Source organism: Bos javanicus, chromosome 10 (assembly GCF_032452875.1).
Source record: "Bos javanicus breed banteng chromosome 10, ARS-OSU_banteng_1.0, whole genome shotgun sequence".
Taxonomy (NCBI): domain Eukaryota; kingdom Metazoa; phylum Chordata; class Mammalia; order Artiodactyla; family Bovidae; genus Bos; species Bos javanicus.
The window spans coordinates 67149166-67168707 of record NC_083877.1 but is presented as its reverse complement, the minus strand read 5'-3'; the positions used below and the strand labels follow the sequence as shown (position 1 = coordinate 67168707).

Sequence of the window (19542 nt, the reverse complement as noted above, 5' to 3'; positions counted from 1 at the left end):
AGGTATAGTATCCAAATAATAGGGATTCTAGAAAAAGAGTACAGAAAAACTGGGAAATCAGTGAAGTGGTTTAAAAATTTCCTCAGAACTGGAGGACATGAATTCCAGATTGAAGGTGCCTATTGGGTGCCCAGCACTGTGAATCAGAATAGACCCACACCAGCGCACTTCTTTAAGTGTAACTATATAACTCTTGTGATGAAGAGAAAACTCTAGAAGCTTCCAGAGAGAAAACAAGTTTCATATTAAGGGTCAAAGATCAGAATAGCCTTGGATTTCTCCACTGCAACATTTAAAACTGGGAAAACAATGCCCTCAAAATTCTAAGGGAAATAATTTCCCAACCTGGAGTTCTGTAGCCAACCAATCAAGTGGATGGGCATTCTCCAAGCACAACAGTCTCAGATACTACCTCTGAAGCACTCTTTTTCAGGAAGCTAAATGAGAAAGTATCTCACAAAAATGAGGGAGTGAACCAAGAATGGGGGAGAAGATGAGTTTGATCCCCAGAAAGAGACCAAGAGAATTGAGGCCAGGGGGAGCCAAGAATGTGTGCAGCAAGCTTATGAAGTAGCAGTTCCCAGCAGAGCAGGGGGCCTCGGGCTCCTCCAGACCTAATTCTGGAAAGTGAAACTGAGTAAAATACTTGATTTGTTTTTTAAATTGCATTAAGAGGAGATTTATGGAGAAGGCAATGGCACCCCACTCCAATACTCTTGCCTGGAAAATCCCATGGACGGAGGAGCCTGGGGGGCTGCAGTCCATGGGGTCGCTAAGAGTCGGACACGACTGAGTGACTTTCACTTTCACTTTTCACTTTCATGCATTGGAGAAGGAAATGGCAACCCACTCCAGTATTCTTGCCTGGAGAATCCCAGAGCCTAGGGAGCCTGATGAGCTGCCGTCTATGGGGTCGCACAGAGTCAGACACGACTGAAGCAACTTAGCAGCAGCAGCAAGAGGAGATTTATACTTACTGTGCAGAGTTTCGGAGAAGGCAATGGCACCCCACTCCAGTACTCTTGCCTGGAGAATCCCATGGATGGAGGAGCCTGGTAGGCTGCAGTCCATGGGGTTGCTAAGAGTCGGACATGACTGAGCAACTTCACTTTCACTTTTCACTTTCATGCATTGGAGAAGGAAATGGCAACCCACTCCAGTGTTCTTGCCTGGAGAATCCCAGGGAGGGGGGAGCCTGGTGGGCTGCCGTCTATGGGGTTGCACAGAGTCGGACACGACTGAAGTGACTTAGCAGCAGCAGCAGCAGCAGCAGAGTTTAGAATGAATCAATGATAGATATCATACATGAACAACTAAGCAAGTAAAAAGCAAAACAAGGGGACTTCCCTGGTGGTCCAGTGGCTGGGACTCTGTGCTCCCAATGCAGGGGGCCCAGGTTCGGTCCCTCGTTGGGGAGATACATCCCTCATGCCACAGCTAGGTGTTTGCATGCCACAGCTAAAGATCTACTTGCTGCAGTGAAGGTCCTGTGTGCTGCGACTGAGATGCAGTGCAGCCAAATAAATAATAAGTATTAAAACACAAGTTTAGAGAAAAAAATGAGTAAAGGAACATAATTGTCTCAATAACTATATGACTCAGATGTGAATTGTGTTTTGTTCTTTTTTTTTTTTTTAATGTGGGCCATTTTTAAAGTCTTTTTTGAATTTATTACAGTATTGCTTCTGTTTTATGTTTTGGTTTTTTGGCTATGAGATATGTGGGATCTAAGCTCCCAGGCCAGGGATCAAACCCGCACTCCCTGCATTGGAAGGCAAAGTCCTAACCTTTGGACTGCCAGGGGAGTCCTGTGAATAGTGTTTATGTAATCATACTGAAAGCATTACTTTGTGACCAGTTTTTATATATCTGACAATTTTCACGTTGATGAGTTGGTTCACTAGTATACTGCAATGGCGATCAATTAATTTTGTGTTTCCTAGTATTGTTACTAATTTATAGGTTTAAAGATACTGGATGTGTTTTCATTGTTTATAGTTACCATCTTTATTGATGCTCATTTCTCAGCTTTGGCCATTGGGAGCCTCTTCAACAAATTGGCTGTTGGGACCTTTTTTTTTAAAGAGTTGTATTGAAATATAATCTACATATCATAAAATTAGCCCGTTTCAAGTGTTCGGTTCAATGATTTTCAATAAATGTACAGAGTTGTACAACCATCACCATGATCCAAATTTAGAACATTTTTATTATTTAAACATTTTTTATTTGGCTTTACCACTCAGCATGTGGGATCTTAGACCCCTGTACAGGGATTGAACCCAGGCCCCAGCAGTGAAAGCACTGGGTCCTAACTATTGGACCACCAGGGAATTCCCAAGAATACTTTTATCACCACAAAAAGGTCCTCTTTGCCGATCTGCAAATCAATCCACATTCCCACTCCTAGTCCCCAGGCAACCACTAATCTTGCTGTCTTTGTAGATTTGCCTTTTGTGAACATTTCATATTAAGTAGACTAATACAGTACGTGGTCTTTTGTATGTGACTTTTCACTTAGCATGACGTTTTTGAGGTTCATCCATGTTGTAGATTGTATCTGAACTTTAACCAACTGATGGATGTTTGGATTGTTTCCACTCTTTGGTGATTATGAAGTCATGATGAATATTCATATATTGTGTGGATTTATGTTTTTATCTATCTCAGGTAGATATGTGGAATATTGCTGGATCATATAGTAAATTTATGTTTAACTTTTAAAGAAACTGCCAAACTATTTCCCAAAGTGATTACAGCATTTTTCTTACCAGCAATTGGTGTGTTCCTTTTTTACCATATTCATACTTGTTATTGTCTGTCGTTTTTAGAATAACCATCCTAGTGGGTGAGAAGTTTCTCATTATATAATAGTTTTGATCTGTGTGTCCCTAATGATAATGATGTTAAGCATCTTTTCATGTGCTTATTAGCTGTTCATATTTTTTTTGGCAAAATATCTAGTGAAATATTTTGCCCATTTTTACATTGGTTTGCCTTTATTATGGAGTGGTAGGTGTTTTCAATATATCATGGACACAAGTCCTTTATCAGAAGTATTATTTGCAAATATTTTCTCCCAATTTGTGGCTTGTCTTGTAATTTTCTAAATAATTTCTTTTGAAGTGCAGATATTTTTAATTTTGATGAAGTTCAATTTATCAGTTTTTTCTTTTATGTTGTGATCATATCTAAGAACTCTTTTTGCTTAACCACAAATCGCAAAGATTGTTTTCTTCTGTTTTTTTCTAAAAGTGTTATAGTTTTAGCTCTTACAGCTAGGTCTTTGAGCCATTTGGAATTTTTGGTGTGTGTATGGTGTAGGTAAAAGTCTAAATTCATCTATTTTCTTGAGGATATAAAATTTTCCCAGTACTGTTTCTTAAAAGACTGTCTTTTCTTCATTGAACTGCAGTGGCACCTTGTTGAAAATCAGTAATCATAAAGGTAATCCTGAGTCATTTTGACATTTAAATTTTTCTTTGAGAGAGAGGTTGAGAGTACTTATGAATATAAATACATAGTCAGGGCACTTGAAGCAAGTTTACCAAACTGTTGACAGTGGGTACCTCTTTGGAGGAGATTGGAAATATCAAAAGGATGGGGATATTACTTTTAATTTTTTAAAGTGAGATTGTGAGAAGGCAAACCACAGACTAGAAGAAAAATATTTGCAAATTATATATCTGATGTTTGATACAGACATATCTGCATCAAAATATACAAAGAATCCTTAAAACCACCTTTAAAGTGGTTTTAAAGTGGAGAAAAGACCTGAGCAGACACCTTGCCAAAGAAGATATACAGATGGCAAATAAGCATTTGAAAAGATAAAGCTCAGCATCATAGATCACTAAGGAAATGCCAGTTAAAACTACAATGAGGTGCCACTGCATGCCTATGAGAATGGCAAAAATCCAAACCACTGACAGCATCAGGAACTCTAACTCATTGCTGGTGGGAGTGCAAAATGGTACAGCCACTTTGGAAGGCAGTTTGGCAGTTTCTCACAGAGCTAGGTTCGCTCTTATCATATAATCCATGATTGAAAACATATGTCTGCACAAAAACGTGTACACAGATGTTTATAACGTCTTTATTCATAACTGCCAAAACTTGGAAGCAGCTAAGATGTCCTTCAGTAAGAGAATGGATAAATAAACTGTAAAAAAGAGAGAGAAAGATTGTGTTCAGATTGTGTAATGTAGGAAACAAAAACATTTAGGATATCTTTCTTAGCATTTTAGTGATCAAAAATAATTTAGGAGAGTTATTCATATATGACATCCATTATGCAGATTTTGGAGGTTTATAGGACAAAAAATAACAATAAACAATTTTACCATAAGAATTTTTTACTTGAATACTAAGTTGAGAATGATTTAGTCTAATTTTATGTTGCCATTCTCAATTTTTTTTAAGCTTCAGTTTATTAGTTTGTAATTTTAATGTGGTTTTTCATTGATCTGATAAACTTGTGCTTTATTTATTAACAGATAGAAGATGTAAACCAAAAATTCAGCAATCTGACCAAACTTGAGGAATCTGGATGGCAAAACAATAACAATACAAGCAAAAAAGTTTTTCGGGTAAGTCTGTGGGTTTCTAATATAGACTCTTCTACTCTAAAGAATTTTTATTTTCCAGCTTCAGAAACATTTAGCTTCAGATTTTTTTTATCATTTTATAAAATAAGTTTCGTCTATTGCTTACAATGTCCTGATTGTCTTTGAAGAAAGAATAAGGAAATGAACAACACGAAATTCAGGATGATTGTTTCTGGAGGGAGGAATGACAGTGGCTGTGATGGAATTGGGGCACCCCAGGAGCTTCTGAGGTGCTTAACAGTGTGTATGTGTTATTCTTTAAATTGTGTTTATACATAGTAGAAGTAAATACTTTATAGAATCCTTAGTATAGATGTTCTTCCAAGTACTTAACATGTTTTAACTCATTTAATCATCAACAATCCTGTTGAGGTGGTACTGTTATCTGGGATGTGAGGCCCAGAATAGATTAAGTTACTTGCCCAAGGTGGAGCTAGGTTTCAGGCCAGACTTGCTCATTCCAGAATCCCTGTTTTTATCCAGTACAGTGGATTGTGTCTCTTTTGAGTGATACATTTCAAAATGAAAGAATTTTAAATAGAAAAGAGGAACAATGACTCTTTAGAATGTCTGTCTTCTTCCCTACATTTTATTTTGTAAAAGTTCCTATTACTTTTCTCTGTGAAATTCACTTTATCATGATAGATTCCATTGTTATATATTTGTAGGTTTTTTTCCCCTAATAATGTTGATTTATTTATTTGGCTGTAATGGGTCTTCACTGCTCTGTGAACTTTTCTCTAGTTGCGGTGAGTGGGGCACTACTCCAGTTGCAGTCTGCTGGTTTCTTTGTTGCAGAGCACAGGCTCTAGGGTATGTGGGTGGGCTTCCGTAGTTGTGAAACATGGTCTCAATAGTGGTGGCTTCCAGGCTCTAGAGCACAGGCTCGATAGTGTGGCGCACAAGCATAGTTACTCCATGGCATATGGGATTGTCCTGGATCAGAGGTCGAACCTGTGTCTCCTCCGTTGGCAGGCGGATTCTTTACCACTGAGCCCCAGGGAGGCCTTCTAGTAATGTTTTAAACTCATTGGTTCAGATGGGCACTTTTCAAACCTCCAGTTTTCCTTTCGGATTTTAGAAAAATGCCTGTGGTTATAAAATTAGGCTTCCAGATTGGTACTTTATTATGCTGTGTAATCCAGATAAAAATCTGTTTTGACTCCTTAGGAATTTAAGATGTTAGAGTATTAAAGAAAGCTTTTAATAAAATTATTTGCTAATTGTTATGACAAGGATTCTAAGGACACTGACAAAATTAAACAAATGAGTTTTAAATATACTAAACAGTGAAGGATGCTTGAACATTTGGAAGCTACTGTGGATATTTCTTATTGAGTACTTAGTCCTGGAAACATCAATATCATCAGTGATGCAAATAATGGCTGTAGCAATATGGCAGAGCCTTGTAATTCTGCATTTTATCACCAGGTGTCTCTCTCCTCCTACTTTATTTATAAGCTACTATTAAGCTATGGAACAAATAAGATTTATCTTTTACCTATACTTTGATACCGTTCCCTTCTGATTCCTATTTATTGACTTCTCATTCTATCACTTAGCCTTGTTTTCTACCTTTCCCTCTTTTTTCCATCTGTTTTTAGATATATTTAAGTGTCTTATCTTTGTTTACATTAGAAAAAACAAAAATAACTAAACCAATGAGGGCCATATCTCCCTCTAGTTATCTGTACCTTCCCTTTCTCATTCCCATTTCTTTCTTCCCAGTCACAAAGTTCTCTATACTCTGTCTTTACTGTTTTGATTCCCATTTACCTCTCCAACTCAAAAATTCAGCTTCACCCTCTCCAGGCCTCTAGAACAGTTATAACCAAGGTTATTGACCCACTAGTTCTGCAGTTAGTAGACAGTTAATTATAAAATCTAGTCTCTCTGCATTATTACATATAGTCTACTTCCTCTTTCTTGAAATTATATTCTACTGATCTTCCTCCTACCTCTATATCCATTCTTCGGTCATGTTTGCAAGTTTCTGTTTCCACTTGTCCCTTAAGTGTTTATGATACTCAAGTTTCTACTTCAGCTCTCTTCCCTCCTTCCTTTCTTCATGTGCAGTTGTATCCACCCTGCAATGATTCCCAAATCTATATTTCAAACCACACTTACTGCTGACACAGTAATACTTTAAGTATTAAGTATTAAGGTATATATAAGCTATATATCCCAAACTGAAATCATCTGCACACACACTGATGTTTCCCTGTTCCAGAGAATGGTGGTACCATCCCTCCAGGGGCCCAAGATGGAAACCTGGTTATCTTCTGTGATCTGTTCTGGTTTTCACCACTTCACCATTGCATTTCTAAGAGATTGCTAAGTCCTCTCAATTCTTCCTCTTAAACATCTCTTGAATCTGTTTACTTTTTTCCATTTTTTTCCCCTCCTTAACCTCAACTACTGGCATCTTTTCTCAGTGTCACTGCGGAAGTCTCCTTCCTAACTGGCTCGTCACCCTCCAGCCTGTTCTCCAGGCTGGACAGAGTGAGTGACCTTTCTAAAAGGCAAATTCAGTAATGCTAACCTCCTGCTTAAAAATCATAGGTAATCTCTATTCTTTCGTCCTCTGCGTAAATGGCCACACGTGAAGGATTCTGATGAGCTGTGCTCACCTCATGCCAACTCCTCTGTGCTTTTTCACTTCTGGTTTTGCAAACATGCTATTCTTTCTGCCTAGCCCTTTCCTTACCCCATCTTATAGCTCACCTATCTCTGATTTCAGCTTAAGTGTGACTTCCTAAAAGCCTTTCTTGGTGCCTTTGAAGGTTGATTAATTCATAAATTGAGCCCTCTGAATTTAGTTTTAACATGACATTTATTCTTCTCAGTGTCTTTATCTAGCTCTTCTACCATGAGGCTGAGAGCTCTTTGAAAGCAGGAACTTGGTCCGTTAACTTTTGGCCCCAGCATTTTAGCACATACTGGGAGCTTGATAAGTATATATTGAACATGTTAAATATTTTACATATGCTTTATTCGTTTTTCTTATAAATGATAATGTGTAGAAGTATTAATCGCTCAGTCATGTCCAACTTTTTGTGATCCCATGGACTGTAGCCCGCCAGGCTCCTCTGTCCATCGAATTCTCCAAGCAAGAGTACTGGAGTGGATAGCCATTCCTTTCTCCAGAAGATATTCCCAACCCAGGGGTCAAACCTGGATCTTCTGCATTGCAGGCAGATTCTTTAGATGGTAATGAGTAGCTTTAATAAATGTTATAATTTCTCTTCACAGAAAAAAGTTGTCTCAGGTATAGCAAGTAAACCCAAACAGGATGATGGTGGAAGAATTGCTGCTAGAAATCGCCTTGCTGCCATAAAAAATGCAATGAGAGAGAGAATTAAGCAGGAGGAACAGGCTGAGGCAGCAACCTCTGTAATGCCAAAGGAAGTGGATAAAATAGTGTTTGATGCTGGATTTTTCAGAATTGAAAGTCCCATTAAATCATTCTCAGGTTAGTTTTTTCTGCTGAGACTACTTAAGGGAAATACTTGGGTTGGATGGACGCTTGTGTAAGAGTTGAAAAACAGTTTTCATGTGAAGATTTATGTGTTCCAAATAGCTTATGGAAGATAAGTTTGGTTTCATTTTCATTTGGAGTGAAAATTTTCCTCCAATGTTTTTGAAATGTAATGAAAGTACCAATTCCCTGATTTAAAAATACTGCCATGTAACCAGCTCTTAATACTTTAGGAAGTCATTCTTACTTATGATTTTCTAACTCTGGTTGTGTTTTTCAGTACCTGTTTTTCATAGGCTATCTTTATTAGTTTGAATTTATTTACTTAGATTGAAATTAAATATAAGCCATAAATGAGAGGTCATAGTTGAAGTAATCTGTTCCTTAAATCTTGGTAGACACTTCTATTAATGCTTTAAGTGCTAAATGTTTATTTCCAAGGAGAAACAGACCAAGTCCTCTTTAAGTACTAATTAGCAGAAAGGATTTTTTTTTTTTTCCTATTATCTTACTGTGTCCGCTAGGAAGATTTCTGACAATAAATTTGAGTTGCTATCTAATATTTACTTTCAAATGTAAATTTATCACCAAGTATTTTATAACCTCCCAGTCAATTTAGGTATCACACCTAGTGTGTGGTTTTGATATGTTTCCTTTATTCTAATCAGCTATGCTCCCTGGATGCCCAGGAATTGCCTCACTGCTAATGACATGGCTCCTTGTTACTTACTTTCCAAGGATCCTAGTAGTTTGCAGGACTCTGGGTTCACTGCTGTATGTTCTTTCATGTCCCATCTTGGCACTTATGATTAGAGAGATCAAGGTTTTTGACCAAAATTTATCTTTTTGAAATTGAGTTTTAATTATAGAACACATAGGTTATATGAGGTTTGTTATAAAACAGAAGTCCCCCCAAAAGCCCCTATTTGTTACGTCCTCAAGGCCACCACTTCAGTGCTTAGAGGAATCTTTGGGTATTATTTATGGCCTTTTCTAAATAAAGTGTAGATTTTTTTCTTGAATTATTTCTTTGATATACTTTCCTTGGTTCTCTCTGATCTTTCTTCCAGAAGCATATATCTTTCTCCTTGTAGTAGACTATCATTCTTTCCTGTACTTGTCATTTTCTTCTACTTCCTGAATTTCTTCAACTTTCCTGTTGACAATGTTTTTAATTCCTAAGAGCTCTTTATCATTCTTTGGATGTTCCGTTTTATAACATTCTGTACTTGTTTCTTAAGTGTGTTGTCTTATCTTTCTGCAGACATTAATGATAACTTTTATGTATTCTTCTCCTGGAGAGTCAATATTTGTCCCCAAATACTCTTATCTGTTTGGTTTTGGTTTCTGTCTCTTGTATCAGAGGCTTCCCTTGGGTGTCTAATGGTGGTTCACTGCCTGCTCACAGCTATGAGCAGGGCTCTGCACGGCAGCACATGGGTGGTAGGGTCTTTACTCTGGGATGATTTAGCTGCATTGTTATGCTGTATTTAAGTCTTTTTTCATGGGCTAGTCAGATTCTCAGACTCTTAGCGACCCACTTTCACTTTTCACTTTCATGCATTGGAGAAGGAAATGGCAGACCACTCCAGTGTTCTTGCCTGGAGAATCCCAGGGACGGTGGAGCCTGATGGGATGCTGTCCATTGGGTCTCACAGAGTCGGACACAACTGAAGCGACTTAGCAGCAACCGCAGTCAGATTCTCCAGAGATCTTTCCAACCTGCTGCCTGGAGGGTGTAATTCTGGCTGCCAGTCTTTCAGGAGCTACATGGAGGGAGGAAAACTGAGTGTATCAACAGTTTTAAAAATACTCATTTCAATCCCCCCTTTTCCATATAGTACTCATCTTTCAATTGTATCCCCTAAACCAGAGACCCTCTATTTCAACTTTTTTGGGGAAATAAGCCTCTAGTTTTTTTTTTATCTTGATGGTGGGAGGGGATTTTTCAAAGCTGCCCAGCTGTGCATAATGAGGAAAGGAGTCTGGACTCTTCATTGTTTTTTAAACTGACTTTGAACCAATCTTCCTGTTTTTACCTCCGCTCCTAATGATTCTTGACGCCACCAATTCTTTTTGAGGAGTACTGTGGTATAAACTGGGCTGATTCACATCTTTCCTGACTGGTGGCTTAGGATTTATTTTCTCGGGTTTACTAGGAAATACACTACTCATCCATCTGTATTTCACTTCGAAAATTTCCTGAGTTTTGTTGTCTCTTTGTTTCGTCTGTCCTTGAAAATTATATTATAAATTTTAAAAGTCACTGACCTTAAAAAAAGAGGATGCTTTGTCCTTGTAGTGTTCTCCCTTTTAAGATCATCTCTTTACTGTTTATAGTAGTGAAATGTTAAGAGGAAGCCGTTAGTGTGTGTGTTCAGTATCATCTTTAACTGAAAGTCTCAGACATTTGACTTTAACAAACATTATTTTATAGGAGAAAGAGGCTAGTTGGTAGGGGAATAGGAAGAATTGGCACTGTCTCTCTAACTATAGTGAAAAATGAATGAAAGAGCTTTTTGGTGTTGAGATGATTTCTTTCATCTTCTAGGACTTTCTTCTGAATGTCTTTCTCAAAGACTTAAAACACCTCAGTCTGTCAGCAAAACTGTGTCTGAGACCAGGGCTGAGATGGGCCTTATAAGACAAACTACATCACCAGAGAATCCTGGTCCTCAGGGTGCCAAAAGTGAACATGTTGATAAGACTTTGATGTCAAATATTCTTGGAAACAGGTATTTCTTTAATGTGTTATTACTAAGAGTTTAACAGATGTAGACATTAAATACCATTTCCAGTTGTTAACCTGTTAAGTATGCAACACATATATTTTTAAATTTCACAATGACCATAACATATAGGCAATATTTCTATTTTATAAAGGAGGAAATTAAGGCTTCAGATTTCAGATTTGGAAATGGTCATATTAAGAAGAAAAGAAACAATATAGTGTTCTTTGGTGCTAAACAGTGTAGTGTTCTTTTGTATGCAGTTTTGGTGCTTGACACATCTGAGCTCAAAACCAGTCATATGATATACTATGAAACTTCAGGTCACGTTTAATTAACTCAGCTTCAGTTTCATCATGTATAAAGTAGTGCTGTTATGTCCCTGCAGGGTCATTAAGAGGTACGCACTTTTGTACCAGCCTTTATGGAAAGTACCTTGGGAATCCTGACTTGACAGATGGCAGAGCAGACAAGGGGGAGCTAATATGTACTGAACAATTATTATGGGCTGGACATGGTTTTAGGTTCCTTTCACATAGTATCTCATTCAGTCCTCAAAACAACCAAATAGGGTACTAAATCCCCATTTTTCAAAAATGAGAAAATTTGGAAAGTGAGTAAGTTAGCCAAATTCATCTTGAGAAACACCCTATAACTTGAAATGGGAGAAACAAATGAAAGTTTTTCTTCGTAAGTATTTCATGGAACAAGTTGTAAAATTTCTAGTTTTTAATGTAAGCCACAGTATATTTAGCATTTATGGCAGTTAAAATACTTTAGATGCTTTAAAAATCTGTGGATTATAAGATACCAATTTATTGTCATTTCTTATCCTGCAGTTCATTTTCTTGTACTAAGAAGATCCAAAATTGTATTTAAGTGATATTACAAGTGCTGTTTAGGACTTCTCTTTACTTTTTAATTTCTAAAAATAGTCTCAAAAGAGCCTTTTTACAAACAACTTTGTACAATGAAGGCAAAGTGAAGCTGAAAACCAGAAAAATAGAGTATACTTAAAAAAAAAACTCCAAGAGATTGAGACAGATGTTTCTAATAAAACGTGAGTTAAGAACTTCAGGATTTGAATGTTTTGTGCTGTAGCTAACAAGTAAATGTAGCCAACTCCAGCTATACAATACTTGCATGTTGCTTCCATCCCCTAGAAGTAAGCTTTAGCTTACCCTTCCCTAGTATGTGGCTCTGGATTTGGCTGAGGTTCAAAAGATTTCCAATAGACTGATGAGCATGGTCAAAGGCTTGCAAGCATTCTGGGGAAAATGCATTTGGTTTCTAAGGCCATCCTGTAGTAGCTATCATCCAAAACTAATCTATTTGGATCAGGCCTGATCTTAGATGAGGGCCCAACTCTGACCCATAAAGGATAGTCTCAAAACAAGTCAAGACAGCAATATGTTTAATTTTCTGAGTACAGTGCTTCTTTTTTCTTTTTTAGGAACAGCATAGGAGAAGATGCTAAGTGTCTTGGATTACAAGATTTAATTGAAATAAACCATGTAAGTCCTGTTCCGATACATTAGGTAGCCCAGGATGTTATCTATTTGTATCAATATATATATAGTAACTCCATAAACAACCCCCAGAATTTCCACTGGAAATTTTAATCAGTCATATGAAATGATAGTTCTTATTTCAAAGACCTTTGGCTTGTTTGAGACCATAGTGCCAATTTGTATTTCAGCTTACATCAAGATTATTTTTGTAAATAAAGTTTTATTGTACTACAGCCACTGTCATTCATTTATGTATTTGGCTGCTTTCAAAACACAATGATTGAGTGTTCAGTGTTTGTGGCAGAGTCTGGCTTACAAAGCCTAAAATATTTATAGTTGACTCTTGAACAGAGGGCTTTCCAGGTGGTGTGGTGGTAAAGAATCTGGAGACTTGGGTTCTAGCCCTGGATCGAGAAGATTCTTTGGAGTAGGAAATGGCAACTGAACTCCAGTATTCTTGCCTAGAGAATTCCATGGACAGAGGAGACTGGCAGGCTGCAGTCCTTGGGGTCACAAAGAGTTGGATACAGCTGAGCACACACACACTTGAACGACAGCAGGAGGGGTGTGCCATCCCTCTGCACAGTTGAAAATCCACATAAAACTTACGTTGGCCCACTCCTTATACTTAGTTCTTCCATGTTAGTAGTTTCGCATCTGTGGATTCAACAACTGCAGATCCTATAGTATTTACCACTGAACAGATTCTAAGTGGACCCTTGCAGTTCAAATACGTACTGTTCAAGAGTCCATCATACACCTGGCCCTTCACATAGAATGTTTGTCAATCTCTGAACCGGGATATTGGTACTTGCTGAGAAACTTTCCTTCAGTTATACTATTGCTGTAATATTATCTGATCTCATTGTTCAAGAAGCAAGATAGTAGGATGGATTTATAGTGTTCTTTAGCTTGTGCTCAGAATGTCATCACTCTATTATTATTTTAAATAGTGACAAGACTTTTTATGTTTATTTAACTTTTGGGTAATTAAATGTAAAAATCATTTTTACTTCCAGGGTATAAATAAAATAAACTTTGAGATAGATTGTTTATCTAGTGAAAGAATGAATTCGGCTCTCCATGCTGGCAAAGTAGCAGATGATATTAATACTAACAAAAAGGAAGAAATTTCAGATATTGTGGAAGGAATGGAACTAAATTCAGTTACAATACAGGATGTTTTGATGATTAGCCCTGAAAAAAATATACAATCACAAAATAACATCTCATGGGAAGAAGAAACGAAAACTTCTCAGCCAGGTAAGGTCTTTTTAATGCATTTAAATAAGATTTCGTTAAATAAATGAACTTGTCCTAAAGTATAGATTATTGTAAACACTTCCGGATATAGTTTCCAAGAATAAAGGTGGAGAAACTGGACACTTGCTGTAAATATCTAATGAGAATTAGTTCTCATTGTGGTACCCCACTCTCCACCCCAAATCTTTTGAGACAGACTTGTTAAAAATCAACAACAGATACTAATCCACGTTGGATGGCAGGAGCACTTTTGATTAGACCTTACTATCTGGGGTCCTTTGTTGTTTGTGAAGGCTCAGAATTAGAAAAATTCCCTTAAACTTTTTTTAGTTCTCTTCTTTTCCATCGAAGAACCTCAAACCTTTCTTTAAAATGTCCTTTTTTCTGCCCTAATACCTTTTCTTACCTATTTTGTTGCGATTGTTCTTCAATAGGAAATGGCTCTTGTGTTTATGTTATAATGTAATGTGTGATGGTTTCACCTCCTGTTTTTACCTGTTACCCTATGGTGCTGTTCTGGTTGGGGCCTAAGATAAAATAAACATTATGACATTGAGCAGACACTTAAGGCACTTCTGCTATGTTCTTATAGCATCTTTTGGGTACCTTTAAATTACAAGCATGAGATTTATTTAGAGAAGACTTAGTATACTGAAATGAAGGATGAGAATTTTACAAAGAAATTTAACTACATTTAAAAAGATATTATAGCATAAGATGGCGCATATTTTTCTTCACCTTTGATATTTGGTGTTTTCATATCTTTTAAGTCTGTCCATTTCTAACAACCCTTAACTGCAAGAATATTCTTTAAAGAGTTAAAAATTCTTCTTTTTTTTTTTTCAGTATTATGTGATAATAAAAGTCTCACTACTGAATGCCATCTTCTTGATTCAGTAAGTTTTCAATTTATTTGAAAAGTTCTTTGTATTTTAGATATGTTTTATAAAATGAGTGTTATTTTTCAGTTTATATGCACAGTTTAAAATGTACATCCTGTCACTATTTACTCTGAAGTCCTTTTTTGTTCATTTTTTTCTCAAAATGGGAAAAAATTTTTCATATACTTTATAGTATGCTTTAGTATTAAACTGAAGATTTAATTGTTTTTATGGTTTATGTATCAAATTTGTTGTGACAGATTGGTTGAATACTTGAATATCTAGTATGCTCAGTATTTCTCAGTGATGCAAGAAAAAGATAATGCAAGATTTATACCCTTTTAAAGTGTATAGTTGAGAAGAAAATGTCTATCCTATCTTCAGTCATCAATGCTTATTTTCATTGTAATTCTTTTAGATTGCTATTTTTATGTCCTGTTATTTTATTTGGAAGCCCCCCGACCTTTACTTTTTAGTGACCTCTTGCCTCTAAGTCTACTCCAAACATTTGCCTGTCTGTGAAGCCTTCCTGTAAAAGCTCTCACCTCTCACATGTTTCTCTGTAGACAAAGGCATACAGTACATGCAGTACACACATTTAATCTCTTTTTGAGAGTTTAATATGAATAAACTAATGCATTCGTAAAACATATGATGCTTTCAGGAATCTATTTCCCTTATTAACTGTAAGCTTCTCTTTGGGCAGAGAAACTGATTCCTATTCCCGGATGCTGGCACTGAACAGTAGGACATAAATGGAAGAGTCTCTCTTGCCTACTGAGTGTCTGCAGCGTTGGTTTTCAGCCCTACTCCCGGATATTTTTATTTCAGTGATCTGGTTTTGGATGTTCACCAGGCAATTTATGTAGCCAGGGTCAGCAACTCTGGTTTACAGCCTTACCTTGAAATTTTCCAGGAACAATTGTTAAAATGAGTCAGGGAATGGGCTTTTTTTGCTAATCTTCAATCTCAGAATATAAAAAATTCATTAAGGCAAATGTAGGATAAAACAGCAACAATTTTTGTTAGTCTCACAAAGCCTGACAAATGCTTGGTTTTCTTAAGCCACTAATTCCTTAAGGACCTCTGACTATGTTGACTTTTATTATCTTTCAAAGCTGACTTCTCCATATTCAGCCTCTGGGCTCGCTGCATCTCAGGAGCAGAATGGTTCCTGTGACATGCGCTGTTCATTCTTGGTTTCAGCCTTCTTTACTCAGAGGCTGACACCTCAGTGGACAGGGATTTCAGCATGAGGCCAGTTTATAGAACCCTGATTTAATCTCGTCCCCAGTTCTCAACTCTAAATGATTGGTTCTGATAATATATGATACTATAAATAAGTCTAGAAGTTAATCATAACATTCTGTTTTTGATATATTATTAGTAATATAATTAAAATTGCTTCACAGTTATACATTTTCTTGTTGATAAATCTTAGTATCTTATAACTTAGTCTCCATGTGAGTTATTTTCCATTCCCATAAATATTAGGATTTATATTCTAGGATTTTTTTTAATAGGTATACCTTTAGACTCACATTATTACCAGCTCTGTGCATAATTTAAACCTGAAGTAGGGCTTGAGGGAGAACAAAGAGAAGGATCCTGGCAGGATCACACCAGTAAAAGATCTGTTAATTACAATGATGTGGACTAGGATGTGTGGAATCTGCATAAGTGGCCTCAGTTTTATTCATCCTGCATATGTTACTGAAGTCTGTCACCTTTTAAGGCATGTATTCCTTTTTAAAAATTTTTATTTTTTTTTACTTTATTTTTAACTGGAGGATAATTGCTTTCCAATGTTGTGTTGGTTTCTGCCACACAAAAGCATGAATCAGCCATAAGTATACGTATGTCCTTTCCTTCTTGAATCTCCCCCTCACCTCCCACCACATCCCACCCCTCCAGGTTGTCACAGAACACCAGGTTGAGCTCCCTGGGTTATGCAGCAACTTCCCACTAGCGAGCTGTTTTATATATGATAATCTGTGTTTCAGTACTTCTCAATTTGTCCCACCCTCTCCTTCCTCCACTGTATCCAGAAGTCTGTTGTCTATGTCTGCATCTCTGTTCCTGCCTTGCAAATAGGTTCATCAGTACCATTTTTTTAGGTTCCATATATCAGGTATATATTCCTAATATACTTTTCAATTAAAAAAAAAACTATATTTTGAAATTAGATCCATGGGGGGAAGCATAACATTATGTTACTACGAATTTTATCATTGTGTACAAAACATGTCATTTATATTATTAATTAATCCACTACTAATTTGAAAGATTGAACACTCACTTGGTAAAACTCTTGATACTTACTTTAGTGGCTTCTCTAAATTTCTTCCCTAGCCAGGCCTAAACTACAGTAATACATTCATTCAGGTGGAGAGAAGACATCAAGAACAGACCAGACACATTTCCTTTGGTGGTAACCTGATTTCCTTTTCACCTCTGAGGCCTCTCAGTGGAGAACAACCAGAAGAATTTTAAATTTAAAAATAAATCCAGACATTTTTCTTCATGTTATCAGTGCTATGTTCTTAGAATATTGAAAAGTTGAAGAGTGTTTGTGTTCACTGCTGTTCAAGCCACTTGTAGACTGTTGGCCCTCCTTAGGTGGATGTAGAACCTGTGGATACTGAGGGCCTGCTGTTAAGAGATGTAAGCATCCTTGAATTTTGGTATCTGTGTGTGTGTGAGGAGAGGGGGTGATCCTGGGATCAATCCAGCCACCCGCCTCAGGATTCTGAGGAATGATTGTGTAATATTTTAATATTCAGTGTTCATCAAAGTGTATTTTAGATATGATACTATTTCTCAAGGGGAGTGGGGATATGCTGTATATTAACCAATGCAGAATAAAAATGTACTGTGCCTTGCCTCTCTTGTTTAAAATGTATAAGCTTAAGTTAAGTATACCTACTCAGAGCTTACTAACATTCTTCAGTTTAATTGAAATATAATGTTAAACTTTGACAAATATTTGCATTCTTTTATACTTTATTCTTAATTTGAACTCTTAAATTTGTTGATATTGAACAGCTTGCATATTGCATTTTCAGGGTATGTTGAGTTTCTTTAGATATCAATCAGTATATTTGAAATACTTTCTCCTTTATAAAACTCTTGACTATAGGATTGTAGAAGACAGGGCCATCAGTACAACAGAGCACTAAGATGACTCATAGTAGCGAAAGCTTGCCATCAGACCTGGGGCCAGTTATTTCTGTTTGCAAATGAGGTGAGTGTTGGAGGTATTCACCAAACAAGCAGCAACTTTATGGATAATTCTTTAAGATGAGGGCCTTCCAAACAAGAAAGGAAAAGCACATCCACTTTTGTTAGAGGAAGTTGTGTTGGGCTTGTAGAAAAGACAGTATTATCAAAGTTGGGAGTTTTCTAAGGGTCCAGGGCCATGAACATGTAAAAGAGATGAGTACAGAGCAACCCTAGACTTAGAACATATACAAAGCAATATGTAATATAACAATAAGATAATATTTGCCCTCAAGGATAGAGTCAGTGTGTGCATGCTCAGTTGTGTCTAACTCTTTGCAACCCTGTGGACTGAAGCCTGCAAGGCTCCTCTGTCCATGAGATTTTCCAGGCAAGAATACTGGAGTGGGTTGCCATTGATAAAGTAGATGAGAATAAAACAGTATCAGTCAGTAAACATGATTTTTTTTTAGGTTTAATAAGATGTACTGTTGAATCACTTAGAAAACTTTTGGCTGTTAAGTAACAATGCAGTGAACTCCAATTGGCTTAACAATAAGGAAGTTCATTATTATAATGTTGTCATGGTGATTTCAGGCACTTTACAGTCAACAGCTCAATGATGCATCAAGGTCTAACATCTGTTCACAGTTCATTCTGGCGTCCTTGGTGTCAGCATCTCTAACGCTGGGTCCTTTGGGGTGATAAGATGGCTGCTAGTGGTACTCAGAGCTATGTCCTTCCCTTTAGTTTGGTTAGGCCAACTAATGCCACATCTCCATCTGCATCTCATTTGGGGTTTACTTAATCAGGATTCCCTGTTTTACCTGGGATTATACCTGGGTAAAACCAGGACTGTTAGGTAGCAGGGAATGAGTCAGGTAGGCAGCCATCAATATGCCCTACAACTAGATGGAGTGTCCTTGGGCTACTGGATTCTAGACTTACGAGGTATTAAGAAAACCTTTAAAGACAAAATGAAAGAAAACTGGGTAGAACCAGAGCTTTTCCAAAAATGAAAAAAGAAATGGGATGAAGTGAAAATATGAAGGCCTGTCCCCCTCTTAACAACGCTAAAGGATCATCCCAGCTCAGAGTCCCTGTAGGGTAGACTGAGGCGTGGATGCTCCACTTCTCTCTCTGCCCAGTCATGTACTTTCTTGTCTTCACAGCTGTTGAGAGAAAGGGCATATACTCCCTCATAAACCTCCTGCATTCTGATCTCTGCAGGAGATCATGGTTGAGAAGATGGTACTGTAGAAACAGCAACAGATCAAATAATATTTTGGTTTTCTATAAAATGAAGTGGTCTGAGCATATCCTAGTTTTGAAATTATATTAATCTTTGACCCTCCTGGTAATGAAGAATGTTAGAAAGGCATGGTTGATAGAGCATTGACAATGGGATTTTCAAATAAAAACCTACTTTTTTCCTTCTACAAATCTGGAGATTTCATAAAACCAAAAGAACCCATAGGAAGATCGATATTGGTATAAATTAATGATTTGAAACCGTGAAGTATAGTTTAGAGAGATAAAATAGTTACAAGAAGTCCAAAAGGTCATATGTATGTAAACTTTGCTTTTCTTATTTCCTGAATATGTTTCCTTAAGTAAGACAGGAGAATGGTTTTTTTTTTGTAGTATCTATTGGTTTTTACCAAACTCTAGAAGAGAGAGGTTAATTTTGTGGTAGTATTTACTCCTGATTTCTTTTTAAAAATATAGTTTCAAATATTGGAAACTGGGAGACTCTAATGCAGTATTAACATTGCCACATATTTCTTTTTCCTTTAAGTCCATTGTGTATTATCAACAATAAATTGCCCCAATTAAATTACATATAAAGACAAG

General features: G+C 36.9%; 1 protein-coding gene across 4 annotated transcripts in view; it reads left to right on the top strand.

The window, feature by feature from the left end:
• DLGAP5 (DLG associated protein 5) overlaps positions 1–17351 on the top strand; it is a 45403-nt gene extending 28052 nt beyond the window's left edge. For 2 of the 4 annotated variants that reach the window (XM_061428958.1, XM_061428956.1), the window contains exons 13-19: positions 4497–4589; positions 7860–8079; positions 10637–10820; positions 12268–12328; positions 13345–13588; positions 14435–14484; positions 16822–17351. In XM_061428958.1, the coding sequence (XP_061284942.1) occupies positions 4497–4589; positions 7860–8079; positions 10637–10820; positions 12268–12328; positions 13345–13588; positions 14435–14484; positions 16822–16962 (993 nt within the window). In that variant the 3' untranslated portion in view covers positions 16963–17351. The other 2 variants (XM_061428957.1, XM_061428959.1) reach the window with 2 other exon arrangements.
• Positions 17352–19542: the final 2191 nt, after the last annotated feature.